The following is a 22968-nucleotide window of genomic DNA, read 5'->3' on the forward strand; positions in this document are numbered from 1 at the left end:
GCTTGACTTATGTAGTTATATAAGTACGTTAACAAAGATATTTGCTTTAGACTAGTAGCTTTTGGAAACAAAAATGTCCTTAGAGACATGTTGTTGGTCTGTAATAGCCAAATAGATAATGCCCTATCGGGCACTATGTACAGTGTTAATTCTACTATTGCGTGATATATATAATATGATCCTTGTTAGTCAAAAAAAATATGTTTTTCTTTCTTTACCTTACTTGAAAGTTGAAATAATTGATCCATTAGTGAAGGCCACTGGCCTCTGAACTTATGATTTACTGCAGTAAAATTTATATGTGCAGATAAATTATTTTTTCACCAAATAAAAGTAACTCCCGTTTACTCGATAAAATTTTATCCGGTGAACAAAACATTTTATCGGGTAAAAAATTGTTACACGTTACAACAATTTTCTCATATGATGGCGTGACATAGCTACATAAGTTTTTTTTTAAAAAAAGACAGAAGTTATTAGGTAAGTTTTACCAGGTAACTAATTGGATAAACAAAACTCAATTGATTTTGTGTTGCATTACAAATTATTTTTAGTTTTATGTCAGATCCCCTAAAAAAATATTTAATTTTTTTTTATAGAAGAGATCTGAAAGTTAAATACAATAGATTTTTGTATGGTCGTTTTTTCTATTTAGAATGTACATAAATATTGAACCATTTCCTTGGTAAATGAACAATATGATCATTTGATAGCGCGGCATACATAGCCACACGAGCAAGAAAATAGGATAATATAATCGCATAAGTTCCGAGTATCTCAACAAATGATATAAGAAATATTGTCTAAAATTTTAAGGAAAAAACATGTGAAATTTTATGTAAAAAAATTGTCGAAATACCACTTATCCCATAGACGTACCCAATAATATTAATCCAATAAGTTTTTTTTTTGCTTATGGGGAAATGCCACGTCAACAAATAAGAACCACTAATGTAAAAGTTTTACATGATACTATTTATCCGGTAAAATTTACCCATAAAACATTTCTTCATTAGATAAAATTTCTCGAATAAATTAATTTGTCAAATTTTACGATTTTATAAACAGCAAGTTCAGTGATCCTGAGGCCAAATACAAAAAATGATACCAGGTAGCCACTCTAAGGACTGCTGTTTAGGAATTAGTCAGTGCGTTATGAATTTCTGTTTTTTAGTTCAAATTTTCTGGATAAAAATATCCTGAAGTTAATATTTTTAGTTTAAAATTTTATGATAAAATAAATACTGGCTGATCTTTAAATAACATCCTTAAGAATGGTAAAAAAAGCCTATATGTGGGGGCATTTGCATCTATACCCGTTTTTTGTGTCACATTTAACTTGTGTCCGCTTTGAAATTTTTTTGCAAACATACCCAATTTTCACATAACTTCAGCATACGGGGCTGAAAGTAGCAAAGACAATCACGCAAAACTTCAGCATTCTAGTAGCCGGCCCTGAGTTTTTGTGTTGTAACTGGAAACTTCAGCTCTAGAGCTGAAGTTTTATTTTATAAGTTTTTGTTTAGTAACCGGGAAACTTCAGCTCTAGAGCTGAAGTTTTTATTTTATAACTGGCAAACTTCAGCTATAGAGCTGAAGTTTTTTGCACATAGGAATTTGCCTTCCTTTTTTTGGTTTTTCTTTTTCCCTCACCTTTACGTATGCCCTGCAATATCTAGTCTAGTACGCAAACACTGTAAAGTTCCTCCCCAGTTCATATTTCGAAAAAATAAGCTACGTACTCTTTATATTAATGTATGAAAATGTACTGTATTTCCGTGCTTAAGTCAATCCATTGATAATTTAAATAGATGTGCAGTTGAAACAATACGTAAATTCAAGTGGTCATAAAATAACAGAGGCTTTGATGAGTTTAAGAAGTAAAAACCGTTACAGGTATGGATTCGATAGAATCAAATTGTAGAAGAAGAAAAAAGAAAATGAAGGAGGAGAAGGGAAGGAGAAAGAGAGCTGAAGTTTTTTAACAAGTAAGTACAAGTTAAATTTTTTTTAAAAAATGGGTATAGGTTAAATGGGGTGACCAAATAGGGTTCCAGTGCAATTTTATACTATGTGCACTTGCCCCGTAAGCCATCGGCCCATACAGTTGGGCCATCCCTAGTCACTGTTGCAAACATAAAACCGATCAAGCCCAATATAGATCTTGATACCGCTGGTGCAGCTCTCTTCCTCTTCTTCTGCCTCCTATTTTCTGCTAAATTCGTGGGGTTTTTTTTTTGAATAAAATTCACACTGGATAGGAACTAACACAGAAGAAAAATATGCCTCGTACTACCACTTTGGAGTGCCCTGGTTGCCCTCCTCTTAGAGCTTTAACTTTTGACATTCTTGGATTAATCAAAGGTAAACCCATTTCAGCTTTAAATTTCTACTTTTCGATAAAGTTTGAATCCCTTTCTTCTTCAACTAACGCTAGTATCTTAAGTTTTTTTTTTGTCTATTTTGTTTGAATTAAAGCTGACCCTTTTTAGCTTAGAATTAGTGGTGCTAATAAGTAGTTGTTTTCTTACGTATCTTTTTTGGGTGTAGTTATTGAAGGTAAGGGCGAGCAAAAGGAAGCTCCTAAGGTGGTGGAGAGATGGGGAGAGCCTGATGCTTCCAGGTGTGTGCTTGCCACGTCAATTGTTGACCGTGAATTTGACCCTGTAAGTTGTATCTATCAACTTTGCTACATCAATTATGCGCGATACTATTGTACTTGTGGGCTAACATTTGATTTAGTGTGTTTTCTTTTGTTCTTTTCTCCATTGTTTATCAATGTTTTGTGTGTACAGTGTGTTTCTGTGTTTTCTACATGTATGATTGAAGGTTTAGGTGGAAGCGTTAGGTGGATAGTTTTTGCGATTGAGAGTTGGTTTTGTATGTGAAGTTATGGCATAGCAGCTGATTGAAGAATCACATGTGTTGTTTGGAGTTGTACATTTAGTCCTACATCAGTTCTTAATCTGAATTCACAAAAGGGTAAAAGAAAATTGGTTTGATTGTGGAATGTCAGAAGTCTAGAAGCTACTCTGATAATAGAAAAAAAATTGTTAACTAAGAAAAAATGAACTAAGGCCGAACTTCTTCCGGTATTTTCTTTGGTTAGCTGATATGAATGGATTTGTTCTTTTTGATAAGTAAGGTAAGCATTTTATATATGAATGACTAGCAACGAGATTATGCTGGAGTATTGAACCAATTACAAGCTTCTGTTAGTTATAACAGAGTATATAAGGAGTTAAAAATGATTAGCATTTGCATTTTCCATGTTGTCCGAGAAGATAGCAAAAGTATGCAAATGAACTTAAGATTAAGTATTTTTTCTAGAATGCAAAAATAAGTTCTTTACATGACCAATCCCCTTTCTCTGTACGTAGCACTAAGTGCAACAATCATTTCTTCCCACCAACCAAATGAAGCATTGGATCTTGTATGGTCCAGAACTTCTCTGAATTTGTTTCCAAGGCCAAGATGTGGCTGTGATAGGGTGTCATGAGAAATGGAGTAGCATGATTTAACAGGATAAAAAAACCATTCTGCATAATTTCAGAAGTTTCTCTTCCTTTAGAGTTTTGGCTGCAATCTTCTGAATCTGATGTCGATGATGATTCTGAATTATGAGGTTTTGAAAAGTATGTAGTACTGTCTCCTTCACTAAGGCAGGATGAGCAATTATCAGAATTAGAAGAGCTGCTTTGTGATAAACTCAAAGTCCTCTGAGATGAAGACCTCGGCACAGACATGATTCAACTTCATCATCTTCAGCCACTTGTTTCACATAACGAAGTGATTTATCTTCTAAGTGAAAACCACTTGCGCAATTGCTTTTGTTTCGGAACTAGACTTTCTTAATTCTTGTATTCCCTTTTCTTCATTTATCTGAAGAGTACTGGATACCCCAAAATCATTAGAAATAGAAGGCTCAGGATGCTTACCAATTCCAGTGCTCTCAATCTGGAGGGAAGAATTCTAATTTTATTTTAGAAAAAGAGAATTAAAGATATTCCTCTGATTTCTTTTAGAATTGTAATGAATGCAGCGCTAAAGGGTTCAATTGGCCTGGCAGATGCCAATGCATGATTCCGCATAACAACAAGATTTGGGGTTCTGCTAACAATAGAAACAGATGAGAAACTTAATAAATATTGCAAAAGAGTTTGTTGCGTAAAAGGATACCCAACTAAGGCAATGGCTTGTGCGGCATCTTGTCTCTTCCAGTATTCCTCCGTGCTACCTACACAGTACACAATAAACAGCTTTCAATTGATTAGATAGAAACATAGCCATTTGTCTTTGCCATTAGATGAGGTATATCACTCTAACGATGAAAGAAAATACACAATCTTAGTTCTTCGACAAAGAGAAAAACCTTAATATTATTATATTATTACAGAGTGAAATTTATGACAGGTAAAAGAAAGTATACCAATCTCTACAAACCTTGTGGGTGCATTAGTTAAAGGTCCGTGATGTGTAGCTTCCAGTGTGACTTACACCACAAAATAGATATACTATAAAGGTTCGCACATGGAGATGCTTACGCTACAAAGTAGATAAAATTAGAAAATATCAAAAGGATTGCACTTGGTACTGAAAGCGAAATCCATGCTGCAAGGAAAAAATCAATTCTATGTTCAGATCCACTTGTTCTTTTGTACCCTTCTAACAGACGCACTCTTTTTGTTAGGACAAATGGGCAGGGTTCCCATCTCTTGTAGCAATAAGCATACCCTATCCAAATGGAAATCATTGCAATTCCTTCGAAAACCAAAATTCCACCCATTAATAGAGTAATAATCAGCAACAATAACTTCTAGATGGCTTTTTTCTTTTAATTTGCAACTTTGGACATTTGCTCTGAGTGACTAGTTAACATGATAATAATTCATGTCATTAACTCAAAAAAAGAAAGAATCTTTTTTGGGGGGTAGAAAAGAAGTGGGAAAAATTCCTTTCTTTACCTGGTTCAACCAAGTTAGAGACTTGAGTAAGTTCAAGTGACAGCTTGGCCGAATATCAGGTTATGTACTTTATGTAAACATGTGTTTTGGTTATGCAAGTTAAAACGCCTCTTGAGGCGTATAATTACTTCATACTGGCATCATGCAATGAATCATCTTGTTTAATTTTGGTGATAAATAGATTCATCTTGTTTTGGAGGTCAAATTGTGCAAGGATGCCGTAAAAGATTTCTTTTAATTTTAGTCAGTGTAGATGCAGTAAAGGTATTTCTTAGAAGTTAGAACTGATTTGGAGAATGTTGGATATTTATCTTCAATTGCCTGTGATGTAGTCTTTGAGTGTTATCTACTTCCCAAAAACATACTTTGACAATGAGATATTTGACCTTTGTCGTTCTCTTTCCATTTTTTTGCAGCTACTAGGTGTAGCAAGGAAAAGTGGATCGGTGAGGCTTTATCTTTGATCAAAATCGAGATAATATGAACTTGTCAAGTTTCCTCGAGTATTGAGCCTTATTTGTGAATCCTTTACTACATTTATACTGTACAGATTGACGTGCTTAGTCCTGTCAATGGAGATGTTCGTGCCTCCATTTCAAATGGAAGTCAAAATGAAACAGGATCTGAAGATAATTCTATTGTTGGTTTACATCTATTTGGAAAAGAGAGATTGAATTCATCATCAAGGTATTGTCTTAGACCTGCTTTAGAGAGTACAAGTATGAAATATCTGTTCACCCAGGTTAGCTCACGGAGTAAGCAACTTGTAGAAGTAAGCGCATTCTCAGACTTGGTAACAGTACATATTGCTCAATAGCTTGGTCATTTCTTTAGCAAACCAAATATTTAAATATGTATTTCTCCCGCGCTTAATTTGTGTGGAAAGAAGATTACCTTCTGATCGAATATGTAATTGACATGTGAATTGGCAAAAGATATTCCTAAAGTTGTTTGACGTGCGGATGGAATGACGTTGGGTTATGTTTTCCACATATCCTAATGACTAATGAGGAATATACCTTTGTCCTTCTCTTTAAGTTGTAAATTTTATTTGCTATAAATAAAGTTGGTGCCGACCTTCGAGGCCGGGGCTCAAATCCTGGCAGAGACAATACTAGGTAATTTCTTCCCATCTGCCTAACCATTGGTGAGTAGAGTTACCCGGTACCTGTGTTGGTCGGAGTACCTGGTGGAATAGTCAAGGTGAGTACAAGTTGGCCTGAACACCACCTTTGTAAAAAAAAACAATCTATTGTAAATATTAGGCAGAGGGATAAGAGTAATATGCAACATGTTATTCTTGGCTTATTCTAGACCAGTGCAATTTCTACTTCTGATGTTAGCTTGTGTTAGCAAGACCCTTGGCTGATTGGTGTCCCACATGATATGAAGGCCAAACATGAACTCAACATGGAATAAGAGTTAATCGCATGTTATCCCATTTGCTATCCATGAACTGCACAACCTCTTATGAATATTCCTATACAAATGTAATTATAAACTTCTGGGCTGTACCCAATATGTGAAGATTGGAATAATTGATGGTCACTAGATTATCATTTCATATTCCATAATATCCAGAGTCAACATCCCTTGGATGCTGATTAAAACAATATACTGTTTGAAATGAGTTATTACTGGTAAGTAACTAGCATTGCAACTGATGTGTCTGCCCTGTGTTGGCCTGCATGTGGATTGAAGATTAAGATTGCCTTAGACTGTTAGACATGTGGCATCAGTTTTGAGGAATGTCAAAATCAGGCTTGTTTCTGAAAGTTTTTCTTCTTAATTTTATATTTATATATTTTCTTATACATTTATAGGTCATGTACTGGGTTGTTGTTGTTGTTGTTGTGTTGTTTATAGGTCATGTACCCTGCTTACATGCACAAGAAAAGGACAAGCAAGCATGAAGTGTGTTAAAATGTCAAAGTCACTTGAAGATTCTGGTAGTGAAGTTACACAAACAACATGGAATGTTTGTGGTTCAGGCAGTATTTTGTGCTCTAAGGTAGATGCAGATGAAAACTATGCATTGTTTGGTGGGTGAGTAATCGTGAATATAGGGTTTTGGAAGATAACATTGATGATGGAAATAGCGTGTTAGTTAACGACTTCTTCTTTGATTTATCAGGAAGGGTGTTGAGGTTAATGTCTGGGATATAAACCAATGCACTAAAGTTTGGACCGCAAAATCTGTGAGTTTCACCATCTTTCTCTTTAGAATTTCTGGGTGTAGCAAACAATTGACTGGCTTTTTGATATACTTCATGAATTTGACGTGTTGTTTTCTTGTTCCAGCCACCAAAAAACAGCCTTGATATATTTACCCCAACTTGGTTTACATCTGCAACTTTCTTGTGCAAAGATGACCACCGCAAATTTGTTGCAGGCACTAATAGTCACCAGGTATTTTTTTCCCTATACCAAAATTTTCTCGTTAGCTCCATTAATTGTGTGCTTTTCCTTTGTGTCATGAAGGAAATTTTGATGCAACAACTTCATACGCCGTCTTGCCAGGAAAGACTTCATGTGGTTTATCTAATAGCCGTCTTTTGACTAACACATCTAGGCATTCTCAGGCATTTGTGAGACTGCCAAAAGACAACCTTTAGGGCCACTTCCTTCTTGGAGTGGGTGGGAGAGTGAGGTAATGGAGAGGGGAGAGGGAGAGATAGGTCCCAGAAATAATCCGAGAAGGGTGCCAAATTGGTGGGCTGATTTTAGTTTTGGTCGGGTCTATAACTTTTTGGTTCTCAAAAGTCGGTGATTCTCCGCTCCTAGGGCTTAGTCAAGTGGCAAAGGTTGATAGACTTGTGACTTAGGTCATAGGTTTGAGCCCTACGTCATGCAAACCGAGTCCAATATTTAAGTGGAAAGGGTAGACAGGCGGGCCCATTATCCCCTAGTTTTGAAGGGTGCGGTTGGTCCTAAAGGTCGGCCCCAAACAGATTTGTCGGTCATAAAAAAAGTAGTTGATTCTCCAACATGCCATATATTTTAGGCTGGTCAATATCAGTGCTGAAATGGATTTGACAAGCTTAGCAGTCCGTGTAAACCATTTTCTTCCTTCCTTTGTCTTCTTCCTAGAATGCTGCTGTTTTTTTTTCATCCCCCCGCCCCCCCCCCCCCCAAAAAAAAAAAAAAAAAACAGCAGCCAACTCTTGCACTGCTTCATTACCCAACTCCAACCACCACCCTCCATTATATTACGTATTAACTACTGAGACCCTAATCATAGCCTATACAATATTGAAATCTATATAAATTAGAAGGAAGTCTCCATAGGTGGATCTAGACTAATTGCTCAGTGAATCCACCAAAATAAAAGAGCTCAGCTAGTCTTGCATTTCAGCCACACACGCTCACTTCACAAATCCTGCTTCCGTGTATCCCCTAGGGGTTCTCTGGTTGCAGAGATATACTGGGACTGGATTTCTCCAGATTCCACAATGCAGTACCATCTTTTTATGCCAGTATGCTCTTCTATTCCTTTCACTGTTGAGAAACATTAGATAGTCTGTTGTTGGTGCTTCTCGAAGTTTTAATGGAGAGAAGCCTGTTGTTTTATTGTATTGGTTTTTGGTTTAAATAGCATAGATTGCTTTCAGCCTATTAAATACACTAAAGTTGATCCAGATCAGATCCACATATACACCCATTCTGCTTACTGTTGAACCTGCAGCCTGTAATTGGACATAGATGCTCTAAAAGTTGTATTAAGCAGGTTCATTTCACGTCTGTAAATTTGTTGCTGATTTACCTATTAATTTTTTTTGCTGCTGATATATACTGTACTAACTGGGTAATTTGTAGGTGCGTCTTTATGATATTGCTGCTCAGAGAAGGCCTGTTATTTCATTTGATTTTCGCGAGACCCCTATTAAAGCTGTGGCTGAGGATATGGATGGACAGACAATATACATAGGAAACGGGTCAGGCGATCTTGCTTCTATTGATATACGCACAGGTAAACAGTTGTCGCAACATAGTGATAATTGTTTATGGTGTCATTAGACATAATCTTCATATACATCTTTGCCATATAAGTAGACAGTATTTTATTATTGTGGAAGAAGGGTGCATTGGAAAGGGCAAGATATCCTTAAAACACTAGTCACTTTTTCCAAAATTATTGAGGATATTGCTAGACCAATTTTATGATTGTGCATGTTATTCTCCACATTTGTGTTATCGAAGTTTAAGTGTGTTCTGTTATTTGGTTCTGGCATGGAACTGATATTGTTTATAGAAAGTACGACAATGGATTTACGTGGCAAACATAATACATTTGTTCAAACTTGTGTTTCTTCTACACTGATAAGGTTTTATGTTTAAGCTGGGCCACTGTACTTTGCATTTCATTTGTTTAATGCGTAAGAGCATTGTGATATGGTTTATGACTTCAGTTTCACAAACGCAGTTGCACACAGACAAAGGTGTTCTTTAATGGTATTCTGTGTCGACCTGTTGATTTCTGCTTTTTTTAATAGCTTGAACTTCCTTCAGTTTACTTCTCTTTGACATGATTCTTGTTGTTTATGAAAATTAACTTGTCAGTCTAGGAACACAATTTGCTCTCTAAATCGCGATTCTGATGTCTAGACTCATTTAATTCACATATTGTGGGTCTCACAATTGAGTGCATCCTTTTTGTTTCAGGGAAACTTTTGGGATCCTTCTTGGGGAAATGTTCTGGAAGTATAAGATCTATAGTTAGGCATCCAGAGCTGCCGGTTATAGCCTCATGTGGTGAGTATGTGAAATCCCAGATAACTTCTTTATAACCCAGTTATAGCCTCATGTATTTATCCATGGTCCTTGTATTCACAACAGTTTTGATCTGGATATATGATTGCTTTGTTGATGGAAGCTACTGCCTGGGAACACAGATATTGTCCTATAGTCATGTTGGTTCCGCATTTGCTGAATGCAAGATATAATCTCATATTAGAAAGTCTGAAGCTTTTGAAACCTTGTCTGTCACATTATTTAAGAACTGGAAGCGTAGAACACATACCTCTTTATAGAAGTGCTATTGTTTTTCTTCAACCCGTGTTCCTCATAAGTTATTCACGTGAAAAAAGTTACTTTTGATTAGGATTGGACAGCTACTTGCGCATTTGGGATGTCAAGTCACGGCAACTTCTCTCTGCGGTATGTTATTTGTCTATGTTACAGCTTTTATAAGAAATGAGCGGACAACTCAATAGAAAACTATATTTTGTCTGAGCTACACCCCCCCCCCCCCACACACACAAAACACACACACACAATGAGTGACTGTTGACTGTTCTTCTTTTGCTCAGCTCTTCATATTAGTGCATTGCAACATTTTAGAACTGAAACTCAAATTTGAATTGGTGTCTCTTTGGGCTGGTTTAACTCTTCGGACTATCGAGTTAAAAAGTCAAAGCTCTACCATATTGAAGTATAGAATACAAGTTCCAATCCTATCACATTAGATTAGATTGGAACTGAGTTTTAAGACTTTTTGATATGGAAACTGTCACTTTTGTAAGGATCCTGTGTTACTCACTGCACAATTCGTGGTGTTTCTTTTGTTTCAATAAAATGTTCACTTATCTATCAGTAGAAAGTATCTTCTTGAAACACTGATATCTTATGTTCTTTTTTTATTGGACAATCTACTTCCCATTATTCGTCAGGGCTCTTTTGATAAGCTTTTTGTTTAGAATTCCTCAAAAACTTTATATGTTTCGGCAAATTGAATTGTTCTCTTTGAACACTCGCGTTCACCTGATATCTTATCGTCCTTCGACTTCGAAGTTGTTAAAGTTAAAGCTTTCCTGAGTTAGCATTCCAATTCGACCAAGTCATAGTGTATTAGTGGTTCTAGTGTCCCATATTCTGACTATAAAGATAATTGGTGATGTTTCTAAATGAAGAGGTTATTACTTAAGAAAGAAACCCTTTCTGGCTTTTATCTTTTCTTTTCCTGCCTTTTTGGTTGACATATAAAGTTTGTCTACATGATATGGGTCTAGATGTGGTCCTGTCCTGCCGCCTAATGATAAATTTTTGCGGTCAGATGCTATATTGCTTTAACAGAGCTTCTTCTTCCCTGTTACATGTTTACAAAATAGTTAGCTGGTTTGATCAAAGAGATTCAAGTTTAATATGTGCTGCTTACCCGTCATTAGCACCATGTAGCATGTATTGTAGGTCAGATCAAGAGTGTGGTGTGCCATAAATATTCGTAAGCATGCGTATATGCAGAAATACTACTAATGCGAGAATTTGGACGCGTATTCCTAATTGTAAAACAAAATATTTGGCTGTAACAACAGATAATGAAATGATAGTTTATTGTCCATGGTTACTACACATTGGGATTAATTTGGGTATAAAACAATCTCCACCTATGTCAAGGCACAGCGTGTCCGAAGCCCGGATAAAAAGTAGGGTTGCAATAGATCGACAGTGTAGAAATAGGTAAACTATGAACGAAGGATTCATATAGCCAAACCTTAATTAATTTGGGATTTAGGCATAGTTGATGAATTAGGAACATGTATCTATTATTTATCTTAAATCAGTAAGAGAGAGAGATTCTCAAGTACTTCAGCTGGAATTTGGATGCAGGTTTTCTTGAAGCAGCATCTCAGCAGTGTTGTTTTTGATTCAAAATTCTCCACGAGAGGTAAGCTTTCTTTCTACATCTCCTAGCTCTTCGGTGATAATGCCTTGGTCTGTATGACTGTATCTGTGTCCAGTTAGTATAAATATTCTCTTTCTTAAGACATCAACAAATTTTCTTCAACCTGGATTTCCGTCTGCCTTGCTCTTATGTTTCCCTTCTGACGTGTGGAATATAATTTTCTTTTACGGTCCAGTACGTTAAATCCTTTTAGAATTTAGTATAGGAATTTGTCAGAACTCGGGAGAACTGGAGACAGAATGAAGTTATCATTTTTATATATTCTGGGTGCTGCCCCATAACCATACTAGCAGGCTTATGAGCTTACTTGGAATTCTGTGGTCGATTTTGTGCACCACTACTTTTCTCTTGGTTGCCTGAAGAGTTCTTTGGTTGTTTTTGTCCATTGCTTTTTTCTTTCTTTCTTAGTTTAATAGATTCGACCAATTACCAAGACTATTTTCTGCCTAGCTTTTCTGTCTGTTCCACCTTCCTTCCCCTCCGCTCCTTGTTTGCCTTTGCTTTTCCTTAAGATCTAACTATCCTAACAAGTAGATGTGTCATTATACTTTTTCAGAATCTCAGGTACCTCCTCAGCAGCAAGATCCAGATGAAACATTACAGACAGAAGAGGAGGAAGGGAAGCCTGTTAAAAGGAAGAAGGCATCAAAAGAACACAGCGGAAGCAAGAAACCAAAGACCAAGAAAAAGAGTAAAAGGTCAAAAGGAGACAGTAGCGATGCTGCTGCATAATCATTTTGCTTCCTGGAATCCCCAAAGTCTTGATGACATGTTACGCCACCAGGTAAGCTAAAGGACCGTAGCATACACCAGAACACGGTGAATATGTGAGAATCTGTGACTTGGTTGCATTTGTATGTACAAGTAGAAAGAACACGGAAACTTGAGTGGGTATTTGCTGAATGTAAGCGCTAGCTTGTGGTTCAGGAGGTTTTTTTTTTTGTGTTTTATTTTTTCCGAAAAAAGAGAGGCAAGCTGAAGTTAGTACCTGATCATCTTGTTTTGTTGCTAGATAATACAGATCGCGAAATATTATGTACTCCCATTTGAAAGGCATTTTGGGAAGAGTTTTTCTAATTTGGAAAGACAATTGAGTTGGTTATAGGTGGCTCTGGCATGTGCTTTGTTCAAGTTAAACACCAATCTTTTGAGATTAAACAAATATTTGAAAGGGGTAAAAATGACAAAAAGAGAAAAGGCGCCTGTACTTTTACGACCACTATAGAATTACTTGGTCTTCCTTCTTAAAGTTGAAAATTGGCAAGGGCCTATCATTCTTCTTCTTTTTTCCTTTCAGGCGTATTGATTTTTCATCTACATCGAAAATGATTTTATTTTATTTTCGTTCCTGCTTGAGTAAAAAAAAAAAATTCTACTAGAACTAAAAAAACTAGAGAATTATGTTGATGATGTTTTATAGGGACCTGAAGGTATGCAATTCACAAGAAACTTTAATAACTTTAAAGTATTAAAAACAAGGAAGAAAATATATCAGGTGCATGTTCTTGACTTATAATCCCCTCCACCATATGATATTTTAGTCTTTTGCTTTTGTGTTGATGGCATTTGCTCAGCACCATCCACCATAATATTTTGAATCTATCATTTTTTATGGTGAATGCTTGATACTCTGTTTGCGGTGCATCTCACTGCTGATTTCAATTGATCGCATAGTATTTTGAAGAATTTGTGGATTGGTTTAGTCGAGTTTGACGAAATGGCGTAACCTATTAATAACTTCTGTTTTATCAAAATCTTTGCTGGTCAAATTGTCCCTTTGCTTGGTCAGTTAGTGTGAAGTGTGAATTACATTCTTAGTTGTTTATTTCTTTTTTTTCTCGGAGTTGATTGAAGAGTAAATTTTATGAATGGTTATCGAACTTTTAGCTTATTACATAAAAGTCATTATTATTTTTTTTGTCACATAAAAATCATTTAACTTTGCTCCGGTTATTACAAAAATTATTTTGGCCGAATTTGACAAAGTTCCCACTGGAAAAGTGACATGTCAGCCTTAATTAGTGTATGTGCTTAATTAAAGGGAAATTTTCATAAAGTATTATCTTTTAGTAGTAATTAGCCATCTATAGATACCATTTGCTATATTACAGATTATAGATACCTTTTATGTGGTTATAAGATGTATTTGATGTATTTAAGCTATTGTATTCATGAATACAATAGCAAAAATAGGCGTGAATCAGGGAAGTCCAGCTAATCAGTTGTTGTATTCGAGTGTATTCGACTGTATTCATGGAGTGAAACATGCGATTACAGCTGGACAGATTATTGTATTCGACTGTATTCACGGCGTGAAATAGGGGATTACACTGTTTTTAAAACGGAAAGTGAATCAATTAACATAATAGACTCCTAATATAACTCAACAAACTCAATTATAACACACAAATTTGGTATTTTCAGTTATAAAAAAGATTCTCAACCGAAAAATACCCCAAAAACATAGCAATCTTCAGAGAAATTATATAATACATCTGAATACATAAATTATATTAATTAAAAAAACTTATGAATACATTCATGGCATATAGCGAGACAGTGAATACAATGAAATACATAGAATACAACGGGATACATTGAAATACAATGAGAAAAAAAGACAATGAATACAATGAAATACATGGAATACAACGAGATACATTGAATTACAATTGAAAAAAAGACAAATGAATATAATGAAATACATGAAAATACACTAAAATATATTAACAGAAAGTCATCCTACAACATCCATATCTCCAGACTCACCATCTCTGGAGACACCTTTGTCTCCACTAACAAACCGAAGTTGGCAGAGACAAATATACTTCAGCAACTCCTTCGACCTGCCCTTCTATTTCCCGCGCATCCTTCGCAATCGGCACCTAGTTTGCGAGTGTAACTATACTCTAACAATTCTCCTACTACAATGGAGGATATCGACGGAGGAGAAATGGCAAGCGAACTAGAAAGAGAAGAGGAAGAAGCAACCACCGACTTACTCCGCGATCGATTCCGATTATGCATTATTTCCATTGCTGAAGCCGATGGTATTTTTTTTAATCAAAACACATATAGTAATTTCTGAAGTGGGTTTTGCACAAATCAGTGGAAGGAGGAGGAGATCGAAAATTTTAATGGGATGAGGGAAGAGAATGAGATGTATCAAAGTAGAGAGAGAAAGAAAATAGTGCAACTGATTAGCGTATTTAGTGGCTTAGGGCTAGGAAGTAACCAAAATTAAATATTTTGCTATAAACCTTAAAATGTATCTATAGAATATAACTTTTTTAAATGATATTTATTTAAAATAAATAAGGTGTTAACCTTTGCTATAGGAGGTAAAAATTCCTCAATTAAATAGGGTTAATATACTAAGCCCATTATACCCGCCTAAGTTATACCCGGCCCACTATACACCAAATAAACCTGACCTACCCATTCTCCTTAAAATTAATTCTCTCTCTTTGTTACTTCCTCAGTTAGGGCTCAATGTATTGAAACAAAAAATATTCCTTGAAAAAGATGAAATCCTCTTCAAGATCGAGGAATAAATTAGGCAACTCTCTGAGCTCTTTGTTCCATTATCATCATATGTTGCTTCAATGGACCACCATGAAGCAGAAACAACAAAACAAGGGCGGAACATGAGGTACAAACAAACTCTTTTTATCTTTGTTTATGTGTTATTCAAGGGACCACCGCGAATATTATTTTGTTGTTCTTGTTTGTTTATGTGTAATTACAACATGCCCATTATCAATTTTTCAGAGTTTTAGGGTTTGTGACACTCAATCTTAGGGTTTAAATCGGCCTTTTTGGGGGAACATTTGAAGGGTATTTCATGCATGAATATGGGTCTTTCTTGTTCTCTTTTCTATGTTGAAGTAATTCCCAAAGACCCAAATTAATTTTTTGTTGATTCTGGTTTCTCATAATGATATATTTTTTTTACTTTTGTTCGTTCTAACTATGGTTATTTATTTGATTTATATGTAGAAATTTGAACATTTCTTGAGTGGAATTAATGAAAGGGAATTCTGGGATGATACAAATCAGTCTGATAATGATTTTAATGATGATGACTATCACTTGTTTGAGTCTGATGATGATTTTAGTGATATAATAGTTGAAACACATACTAGAAAGAAAAGGGAAAGACCTAAGAAAATAGCAAGCAGATTGCCATCATCCACTAGTATTCTAATACCTGAACTTAATGACAAATTTGACTTGATTTTGCCTCATCAGAAGAACTAAATGATGTCAAGTATGATAGAGAAAATAAGGAGGAGGATGAGGTGACATATCCAGAGTATGAGGAAGAAAAGGATAAGTATAATCCAAGCTTGGAACTTGGAATGAAATTTAGAAGTCTTGGGCAGTTTAAAGAAGCCTGCAGGAATTGGGGTATTAAGAATAGGCGCCAACTTTAGTTTCCTACAAATGACCAGACGAGGGTGATATGTGCTTGTAAATTAGATGGCTATCCATTTAGGTGTATGCCAGTGTTGTGAGTAATGTGGATCCAACAACTCAAATAAAATCTATTGATATGCCACATACTGGTGGGTATGTGTTTCAGAATTTTCATATGGATGCTCAATGGATTTCTAAGAGGTATTTCAGTACTTTTAGGGCTGATCCTGCATGGAGTTGAATGGCATCATAAAGAGGGTAACTGATGATTATAGTTATACCATAAGTAAGGCTAAGGTTTGGAGGGCCAAACGATTAGCTTTGAAATGGATATATGGAGAAGAGGGTGATCAATATGCAAGGCTATTATCTTATAGAGCAGAGCTATTAAAATCTAATCCTGGCTCAACTGCCACTATTTGGAGAGATGAAGGGAGATTTTTGAAATTCTATGTATGCCTTAGTGCACTTAAAGTTGCTTTTAAATCAGGTTGTAGGCCACTAATTAGTTTAGATGGTTGCTGGCTGAAAGAAAATTATGGTGGAAACTTGTTGAGTGATGTTGCTATAGACCCGAATGACTGCATATTCCCAATAGTTGATTTGGTTGCCAGGACTTGTACATGTAGGAGATGGGATTTGACGGGTTTACCATGTCCGCATGATGTTGTGAGTATCTTAGGAAACAATGAGAAGAGAGTAGAGGATTTTGTAGTGGCCTATTATCATATTGCGACCTTTAAGAATGTATATTCATACTTTATCAACCCCACTAACCCCGAGTCGCATTGGCCAGAAGTTATTAATGGTGGTATAGTAATTCCACCTAAATTGGTCAAGAAAAAAAGGGGAAGACCTGCTAAATCCAGGAGGAAGGAAGCTGAAGAGATGGAACCAAAAAGACAAGCACAAAAAGAAAGCAAGGCAGCTAGAAAATTGTCTAAAAAGGGCAGCACTTCCATAACTTGCTCAATCTGTAAAGAAGTTGGTCATAATGCCAGAGGGCATTCTAAGTTTGTCCAAAAAAATGCTCAGATGCCAATTAAAAAAGAAACAACTACAATTCCAACTCAAGAAGAAGATGATGATTTTTGGGGATATTCAAATTTGTACCACTCTGAAATGTGGTGTAATTCTGGTACTAACAAAGATGGAGGACTGAACTTTAACTTGACAAATCAGTTTACTATTACTGAGGCTTGTTGGTTATGCTGTGGATTCTTTAGTTGAATTTTAAATAAGTTGCAATTAAATTTTGGTCTTTCAGGTGGCTGCTATGTGTACTGGTTCTGTTGTCGAACTTGGAGTTGTTGAACTTGGAGTTGCTGTGTGTGCTGAAGTTTCTGAAACTGTTATTTGTGATGAAGTTTCTCAAGTTGCTGCTGTTGGTGTTTCTAAGAGAGGCCGGAGTATGAAGAAAAAAATTATGATTGACTATGTTACTGCCGTGATTAAAAAGAAGTCCAGGGTCTCTAGGAAGTAAAAAATTATGGAGTATTTTGTGTTTTTGTATTAAATATATAGTTTGAATGGCACAGAATGTGCATTTTGCAGTTTTCACTATGCGGTGCATTCTAATTGTTTATGTTGGCTTATTAAGCAGTATTTTGTTGGGTTGGTCTTACTTAATAGCCAACATTTTGGCATATATTAGAATGCACTGTTATGAAATGGTTTCACTTTATTTAGTCCCTTTTTTATTTTGCTATTTAAAGTATCCCATTTTTGCATTTTAAATAGTTTTAGTGAATGAACTGAAAATTTTCTTAAGTTGCACTTAAAATGGGTCAAGGCATAGGTAAATCATGACAGGTACAGAGTATGGAAAAAAATGAGCTCCATTCAAGCAATTGGGTCAAGTATTTTATGGGTCAAGGTATGATTTAATATTATATTTAACTTTCTTAATCAATATAAAACACTAATTAAGGCTGCCACGTCACTTTTTCGGTGGAAACTTTGTCAAATTCGGCCAAAATGATTTTTGTGATAACCGGAACAAAGTTAAATGATTTTTATGTGACAAAAAAAAGAATAATGACTTTTGCGTAATGAAGCTAAAAGTTGGATGACCATTCATAAAATTTACTCTTGATTGAATTACAACTAGTATATTAATATTTTCGCATTTTTGTAACACATACTTGTTTATAGTCCATATTGTGAACACCTAATTTTTGACCATGTTTGAATTCTTTTTCCCACTTATCTCATAAATACCTCACTTCTCACCCATCTTCCCGTTTCCCTTTCACACGTGCATTCCCATACCCATATTCCCGTGTCCCCCACGCCTGTCCCCATCTCACTCTCCTTTGTCCCTACCCACTCCCTTTTGCTCCCCACTCTTTGTCCCCCATATGCTCTCCACTCTTTGTCCCCCACATGTTTCTCACTCACAACCCATATTCCCCCCATAGACACACGACCCCTCACCCTTCCACTCTTCTTCTCCATCAACACATATTATTACATATTCTTTATATAAGTCATACATTTAGATTAGTAAAAAAAAAAAGAGGAGGGACAACAAAATAGGAGGAGATCTTTGAACAAGGAAAATAACGTGAAAAGTGGGAGGAAGAAACAGAAAAGATTCAATTAGATAACAAGTTTGAGAGATTCTCGTATAATTAGGAGGTCAAGTTTTCGTTTGTGGCTTCGGGTTCGACGTTGCTGCTACTTTGTCCGGCTTGAGTTTCGATATTGGATTGGAGTTGTACTGGTTCTCTTTCTTGTATTACTGGAACTTTTTTTTGCTAAGGTTTTTATTCTATTCTTCTTCACTGTTATTTCTTAGTTTTATTTAGAGCATTAGGATTTGGTTCCTTTTATTAGTAATTTATTTTCTTAATCTGTTATTTTCCTATTTGAGCATATGTTTCTGAATTTTGTTATCATTTAATTTATTTGGTGAAAGACTAAAAGAAAGAGATTTCATAAGAGATGAAGATTAAAACGATTACGGTGATGATATAAATGTTTGCATAGTGTTAAACTTAGTGGTCAGTTAAGCTTGCACAAATTATACTATGATATTAGAAATGAGCGTATTTTTCAGTTATTTTTATGAATAAGCCATAATCTATAATAATTTTTTTCTTTATAAGATTGTAGTAAGTTTCATTTATATAATGAAAAGTTTTTCTTCTTTGAGTATATATTTACAACTGTTAACCATTCGACCATGAAAACTAAAAAAAATCAGGTATTAATTTTAGTAGGAATACCTCATAAATTAGAAAATCTTGTTAATCCTATCAATTTCTCTATGCCTTTAACTTCACTGCATGTTACTTTAATATTGTGATTAACTATCTTAAATTAGTCTATGAATGTATACTTCTATTAGTTCACTGTTGAAGAATAACTTCTAATTTTCATGAGCTTTATCTTCATTTTATGAACTTTATTTGAATTGTGTTTTTCGTTGTTTGTTTTGTTAGCATAAATATTGTTCTTTGTAAATTAATTGGACATTTCACATTATATATATATATATATATATATATATATATATATATATATATATATATATATATATATATATATATTCACATTTTTATCATGAATTGGTTCAAGGAAGGATATAGCTTATTTGGTCTAGACATATTGTAAGGCCTATCAATAGATACATGCGGGTTAATTAATTCAAAGCTCACAATAATATATATATTAGAATAAAGAAATAATTGAGGGAGAGTGAAATAGTCATGAACTAATTCAAGAATTGTTGCAATAAAAAAAATATACAAATATATGTATTGGATAAGAAGGGACTAATAAATGAAATATTTTAAATACGCTTAAAAGTTTTGGATGTACTTTAATTATTGGCTCATGTGTTCATACCCGAACCTTGGATTGATATGCTTAAGTAATAAAAGGGTCATGTGCGCATTCCCGCGTCTTGGTACCTTTGATTTTAAAATAATCATGTGTACATTTCATACATTGGTTTAACATCAACTTCAAAGAAGAATACCTTGTGTGCGCACCGCATCTTGGTAAACACAATTAATAATTAATTAAGTGATAATAAATAAACTATAATCTATAAAATACAAGAATAGTTAAAAATAATATAAGCCAAATATAGTCCATAAAACGACCGTGCTAGAACCACGGGACTCGGGGAATGCCTTACACCTTCTCCCCGGTCAACAGAATTCTTTACCCGGACTTTGTTTTCGCAGACCAATAATAATAGAGTCAAACTTTCCTTTGAATAGGGATTCAAATAAAAGGTGACTTGGAACACCGGCAAAAATCAATTTCAAGTGACGACTCTGTAAATAAAATAATCCTTATTTCAAATTTGTCACTTTAATTGGAAAAACTCTTTAACCCTCAATCCATAACACACATTATATTTTGGAGGAGTAAAAAAAAAAGGGGTGTGACAGCTCTGGCGACTTTGCTAGGGACCTACTTAATAAAAATTCGAGCTTGTACATTAACTTTATTTGGATTTATTAATTTTTGTACATATTGTGTTTGGGAGCATAATGTGCTATTTGTCGCTTATTTACCACTTTAATATTTATTTGAACTGTGATATAAATTGTATCCTCTCTCGCACCCCTCTAAGTCTTCTGATAGGTAGTTATGTTGTATTTGCCTACCAGCATCACAAAATTTCTGTCTTGAGATAAAGCCAGTTAGCCTACCAGCTTCTGGTGAAGGATTTAATCACACATGTTTAGGCGGGAGAGCCGTTAGCTAGCCAGTGTTGTTCTACTACTGGTGATGCTTGACGCTCCTCGGCTCGGGTTGTCCACCCGGGTAAGCCAGGTCTAGATACCATCTCCTTTAGGATTTGAAAACTTAGAAGAACAAAGCAATGAATATCCCTAGTAGGCTATGCTTTATTTGCATCATGTGCATTGGACTTAGCGGGACTCGACACAGGGGTCGAGCCCGTCTAGACATATACCAATTTTTCGGACCAACATGTTCATCTTATGTGCTATATGTAACATTATTTGGTAGGCTTCACTCAAATGTTGACCGGCTTTACGATAGATTGATTGAACAGAGGAGAGAGGAAAAGAAAATTTCCCCCAAGTTTCCATAGAGTACCCATTTTTTTTATATAAAATTTGAAGCGTTTTTAAAATTATAATTTTTTTTAAAATAGTTTTTTAGTTATTTTAACCGAACTACGCGGGTTTAATTCTCACCGGATATGAGATATGTAGGCAACCTTCATCAGGTTCAACCCCATTTTAAATAAAAAAAAGTAAAAAAAAGAGGGTTTTCTATGGACTATTAGTTATTCTTGTTTTTTTTTCAAATAATGATAATATAGTCACTTTGTCAGTTTTTAACCAGTTTTTCCCTTGCATCTGGTCTTTTTGTCGAAATAGCCTTGAAAATTTCATCGAAAATGCGAAATGGGAGGCCGGTTTATTTATTATTATTATTATTATTATTATTATTATTATTATTATTATTTACTTGTTTTTTTCAAAAAAAAAAAGGAGTCATTTGGGCCTTTTATTTTTTTTAATGACTATATTACTAATTTAACTTTTTTTAGTCCCACAGTTTGGTTTTTATTTTTTTATTTTTATTTTTATAGAGTCAAACCCGAGAAATCAAATTTTTTATGTCAATAGTATATTTGATTAAGACCTAATCTCGTGTTCAGATAAATAGTTGCGCCATAGTGGGGAAAGAGGTAAGTCTAAAAAGAGTCCCAAGTCAGAAAGGATACATGATTTTCTTATTGTTGATCAGATACCACAATTGTTGTGGGATTGGTGGAGAGATTTTAAGGAATATGAACGAAACTAGATAAAGAAGTACTTGGGACATTTGGTTCACATGATGACGATCCAACCCAGGAGGGATGTGATCGAAGCTTTGATTCCGTATTGAGATCCTGAAAATAATGTGTTCCATTTTACTGACTGTGAAATGACTCCGACCTTGGAGAAAATTGCTCATTTCCAGGGGCGGGGCCGTAATCTTCGCCGCCAAAGGCCCATAGTACCAAAAAATGTGAATGGGGGTAAGTTTCTGAAACTCTTGAACATAAATTACGGACAATATGAAGGTTTAGGAGGCAAGTGAGTTAAGTTGGAATTTCTGTTTCACTTGTACGGCCTAGAATGCAATTTCGAAAGAAATGTGAGAAAATTGAAATCAAAGGAAGACAAGGAAACATGGAAGATACATAGAAGGTTTGCATTTATGGTTGCTTTTTTGGGGCGTGTAGTTGTTCCAGAAAGGGAAGGACGTATTGACATCCGCTTGGCAGGTGTAGTTAAGGCTATGACCTCAAAAGGGGATGATTATATGTTGGTCCCTATGATTCTTTCTTCCATTTTTCGTGCTTTAACTAGATGTAAATTGGGCGCACGAAACTTTGATGGCTGCAATATTTTGTTACAGATATGGTTTTTGGAGCATTTTTATCATCATCCTACAATCACCAATTTTAGCGAGCTCTGGTCTAATCACACTTATGATCACCAGAAAAGAATTGACAAATGTGACTTACCAGAAAGGATTGACGCTTGGAAAGAATTGCTTCTTACGTTGTCTGTCAAACAGATCACATGGAACTACGATTGGTTTTCCTCTAAAGAGGTCATTTGTGAGTCTGCATACTTTTCTTATTTGGTACTCATAGGATTGGATGGTGTTCAGCCCTATGCTCCACTTCGGGTAATGCGCCAATTTGCACGACGACAAGAGGTGCCACCAACACGAGATATGAGCAAGTTCTGTTATATTTTGGGTAAAGATCAACCTCATGACGAAGAGGAAATTATGAAAAATTGGTATGCAAGTAAAGTCTCAGAGTTGAATGAGATGGTAGAAGACCGAGATCGTGGAGAGGTGATGCCTGAATATATTACTTGGTTTCATGATCCTTCGTCGTTTAGAGATAGG

The 22968-nt window shown here is 35.3% G+C and overlaps 1 protein-coding gene and 1 long non-coding RNA gene across 2 annotated transcripts; both read left to right on the top strand.

The window, feature by feature from the left end:
- Positions 1-2168: 2168 nt before the first annotated feature.
- LOC104226023 (uncharacterized) lies at positions 2169-12748 on the top strand. The gene is made up of 12 exons (XM_009777912.2): positions 2169-2364; positions 2551-2666; positions 5381-5410; positions 5515-5651; positions 6831-7010; positions 7099-7162; positions 7266-7373; positions 8781-8934; positions 9627-9716; positions 10066-10121; positions 11571-11628; positions 12203-12748. Exons 1-12 carry the CDS (start codon positions 2283-2285, stop codon positions 12376-12378), a joined length of 1251 nt encoding a protein of 416 aa, XP_009776214.1. The 5' UTR covers positions 2169-2282; the 3' UTR covers positions 12379-12748.
- Positions 12749-15095: 2347 nt separating this feature from the next.
- LOC104226024 (uncharacterized) lies at positions 15096-17753 on the top strand. The gene is made up of 2 exons (XR_710732.2): positions 15096-15298; positions 17333-17753. It is a non-coding gene; the product is annotated as an uncharacterized lncRNA (long non-coding RNA).
- The last annotated feature ends 5215 nt before the right edge of the window (positions 17754-22968 follow it).

This window comes from Nicotiana sylvestris, chromosome 2 (assembly GCF_000393655.2).
Source record: "Nicotiana sylvestris chromosome 2, ASM39365v2, whole genome shotgun sequence".
NCBI classification, from domain to species: domain Eukaryota; kingdom Viridiplantae; phylum Streptophyta; class Magnoliopsida; order Solanales; family Solanaceae; genus Nicotiana; species Nicotiana sylvestris.